This window comes from Thrips palmi, unplaced genomic scaffold (genome assembly GCF_012932325.1).
Source record: "Thrips palmi isolate BJ-2018 unplaced genomic scaffold, TpBJ-2018v1 HiC_scaffold_10, whole genome shotgun sequence".
Classification (NCBI taxonomy): domain Eukaryota; kingdom Metazoa; phylum Arthropoda; class Insecta; order Thysanoptera; family Thripidae; genus Thrips; species Thrips palmi.
This window is the reverse complement of record NW_023144621.1, coordinates 11345948-11349371: the sequence shown is the minus strand read 5'-3', so window position 1 is coordinate 11349371 and position 3424 is coordinate 11345948. Positions and strand designations below refer to the sequence as shown.

Genomic DNA, 3424 nt, shown 5'->3' with positions numbered 1-3424 from the left:
GAGCACTGTGATGTGCCAACGATGCACACACACACACACACACACACACACACAGCGGAAAGGGGAAGACAGCGTGTATCGCACCGCATCGCAAAAAACAAGCGCCGCGCCGTGGGCTGCCGGAGTCCGGCCGCAACATCGCCACCGCAGCAGCCGCTGCAGACGCCGTGTAAAATAATTAAGCTGTGCGAGTCGCGTCCGACGCAAGCGCGCGCACACACACACACACACACAATATAATAATAATAAAATGCATGCAGCAATGGCTCGCCGGCCTCTCCTGTATTAATGGATTGCGTCGTATCGGGGTTCGGAATCAGGGAGAGCCTGGATTCAGATTCAGGTTCGCAGCAGTCGTTCGACGTCCTCGCAGGCTTTACACGGCTTTCGGCCCCATAACGAACTGAGCCGATTTACACCATAAATTAAAGTAATTAACGCCCGGCGCCGCGTGACACAGCAGGACGCCGCCACGCCCTGGGCCAGCCTGGGCCTGCCTGGGCAGCAGACTGAGAGGCGTTTTCGTCGCTCTCGCACCTATAGCCCCATGAGTGCGAGAGAGACAGCGACGAAATGGACTCTCGGGCCTCGGGGACGCAGCGCCGCGGAGCTCCCAGCCTCTGGCTTCGATTCGATTCGTCGTGATCCAACGTGTCCCTCCCTCGCGCGCGCCGCCCCAAAATCGCATCGATTCAGAGAAATTGTTGTATTTTTTCCTAGGCGTGCCGTTGCGTCTATTCAGGAAGATCTCATTCTCCGCGCCTCTTTCTCGTTCTGCTTTTCTCCCTTGCACAAAGCTGCGCGCATTGTGCACCGACCGGGCACCGATGCACCGCAGTGCATGCACCCTGTTGCTCTCCGTCCGAGTTGCGCGCTGGGCGCGGGGGAGGCTGCCGGCCTGCCGCCCAGAACGCACTGCTGCCGGCCTCTAGCGGCCACCCCCAGAACTTCGCGTGGCGGGCCGGCGGGGCGCGCGGCGGCGCGGCTGCCAGGGTGTTGTTCCAGTTAGGTGTGACGGATGACGTCGGCCCGGAAAGCTCTGTGTTATTCATCGCCGATCACGTTGAGGTGATTTCAAAAGGACGCCTCCATTGGGAATGGGCTTTTGTTCGAGTTATGCATTTCGCCGTATAAAAGGAACAGGGTTGAGAAGTGCGGAAAGAAAAAAAGGAGAAAATGGATTAAGTTTTTAAAATAGAATGTATTCAACTATGTAGCAGTCATCGCAAATCCTTTTCACAGTCTTAGCAAACATGAAGTCATGGTGGCTGGAAAATTTGCATATCACTTCAGGACAGAGATAAATTTACTGTACAGAGAGCACAATCAGCAGAGATGCTATACAAGATCATAATTACTATGAATCGCTTTTCAGGTACAAAACAATAATAATATATATATCACAGTATTTCACCAAATCAACAAAATTTCAAAACTATATAAGAGTGAAAACTGTGTGAAAAATATTCAAATTGAAAATTTCGATAACAATTAAAGCTAAAGTATGAAATTTTCAATAAAATTTACATTTAAAACTAAAGTTTTCTTTTTACAACACTCCGCACGTTTCTCAAAATCCAACAAAAACATAACTTTTTTGAAAAATTCAACAGGGACGAATTAAATCACATCAAATTTTTTACCACAACAGTGGAGATTCTCTCTTACAATCTATTAAAGCCACAATTCAGTAAGACGAGCCATGGTCGTCGACACCTACTCGCTACACCCACACAGTCCGCAAATTATACAAATCCGAATGGAGATCTCAATTCAATACTATAAATGCACAAACGGTACTTTCAACTATAACATGATCACAAAATGCTTCCTAGAAAAAATCTATCATAAATAGTGCAACAAACGCACACACATTCACACACACAAGCACGCACACGTCCACACATTGTCACAAACACACAGAACGTCGTCGAGGAAGTCACCAGGGCCTCCAGACGGAGCCCTCGTCGCCGGACTCGATCATGGTGGGCTCCGACTCGCTGGTGACGCTGGCCCCGGGGCTGAGCGGGGGCGTGTAGGGGCTCTCCAGTGCACGGCGTTCGTCGTGGCGGTGCAGCTCGTGGTGGTGGGCGGGCAGGGTGAGCTCGGCGGCGCCGCAGTGGTCCTGGCAGGGGCAGCTGCCGCCTTCCATCCCGGGTGGGCAGCCGGTGGGCACCTGCAGGTCGCTGTCGATCTTGCGGATGCAAGTGCTGAGGTGCTGCAGGAGCTTGGCGCTGGCGGACGGGTCCACGACGGGGCCCTCGAGGTTGGCGCGCACGGTCAGGTAGTTGGTGACCTCGGCGGCGCAGTGCGTGAAGCCGGCACGGAAGCGGTCTGCGTACGCGGACTCGGGGGTGAGTCCGAGGGCGCGCTGGCGGCGCAGGTTGTGGAGGTGGCGCACCGTCAGCTCCAGGATGTCGGCCTTCTCAAGCTTGCTCACGTTCTCGCCCTCGGAAGCCAGCGCGCCGACCATCAACTCCTTGAGCTCGTCCAGGCAGCGGTTGATGCGGGCGCGGCGTTTTCGTTCAAGCATTGGTTTCATGACCTGTGGAGAACAAGGGGAGGTGACGTTAGACTGGCTGGCTCTGGGCGGCGGGGCGGGCAGCGCGCAGGGGCGTACGAGGGGCGGTAGTATCTCGCTATGCCAGCGGTGCTTACCTTTCTGTACTGGTACGTCCTGGAGATGGGCTCGTGCTCGTAGTCGGCCATGTTGGGGTAGGAGGTGGCGATGCTCTCCGCTGGTGAACGCATGGTGACGGTCGAGTCGATGAGTAAAAATCCAAGGGATGCACTGGGCACTGCACTTCACTGCACTTGCACTTCGTGGTGACGCGAGTCCAGGTCGCTGCGGCGCGAGGAGCGAGGGTCTGCTCTGGCTTGTGGCTCTAAGCTCGGTCCGCACAGGAATGATGCTTGCTTGCTTTGCTGCCCTGCCCGCTGCCCCTGCCCCACCGCGTCTTCGGGCTCGGGTCCCACGCCAGGCGATCTCCGTCAGCTGGAGCCAGGTGGTGGGGGCGGGCGGCGGGGTGGGTGGAGGGTGGGTGGCGGCAGGCATTCCCCCACTCACTCGGCTCTGCCCGCGGCTCGGCGGCGGCGCGCTCGGCTCGGCTGCCGCTTGCTGCCGCTCCGCGCGAGCCAAGCCGGGGCGCGAGCGCAGCGCGGGCGCGGGCGCGAGGGAGCAGCGTAGCGCAGCGCGGGCGCAAGGTCGGCTCGGGTGATCCGGCCGGCGGTCGGGCGGGTGGCGGCGCGGCAGGCGCTGGGCGGGCGGCCGGGCAGCACGCCGGGGCGGGGGAAGGGCGGGGCCGGGGCGGGGCGGCACCCGTATAATGGCCGGGTGGTGGGGAGGCTAAAGCGGGCTGAAGGCGCGGGCGGGCGGACGGTCGGCCGCCGGGCGCAACGGCAGCAGCAGGCAGACGGCAGTAGT

The 3424-nt window shown here is 58.3% G+C and overlaps 1 protein-coding gene across 1 annotated transcript; it reads right to left on the bottom strand.

The window, feature by feature from the left end:
- Window positions 1-1181: 1181 nt before the first annotated feature.
- On the bottom strand, window positions 1182-2985 carry LOC117648434 (enhancer of split mbeta protein-like). Its single transcript, XM_034390942.1, has 2 exons — window positions 2659-2985; window positions 1182-2545 (listed from the first exon to the last, which is right to left on the bottom strand). The coding sequence occupies exons 1-2, from the start codon at window positions 2749-2751 to the stop codon at window positions 1940-1942; spliced, it is 699 nt and encodes a 232-aa protein (XP_034246833.1). The 5' UTR covers window positions 2752-2985; the 3' UTR covers window positions 1182-1939.
- Between the last annotated feature and the right edge of the window lie 439 nt (window positions 2986-3424).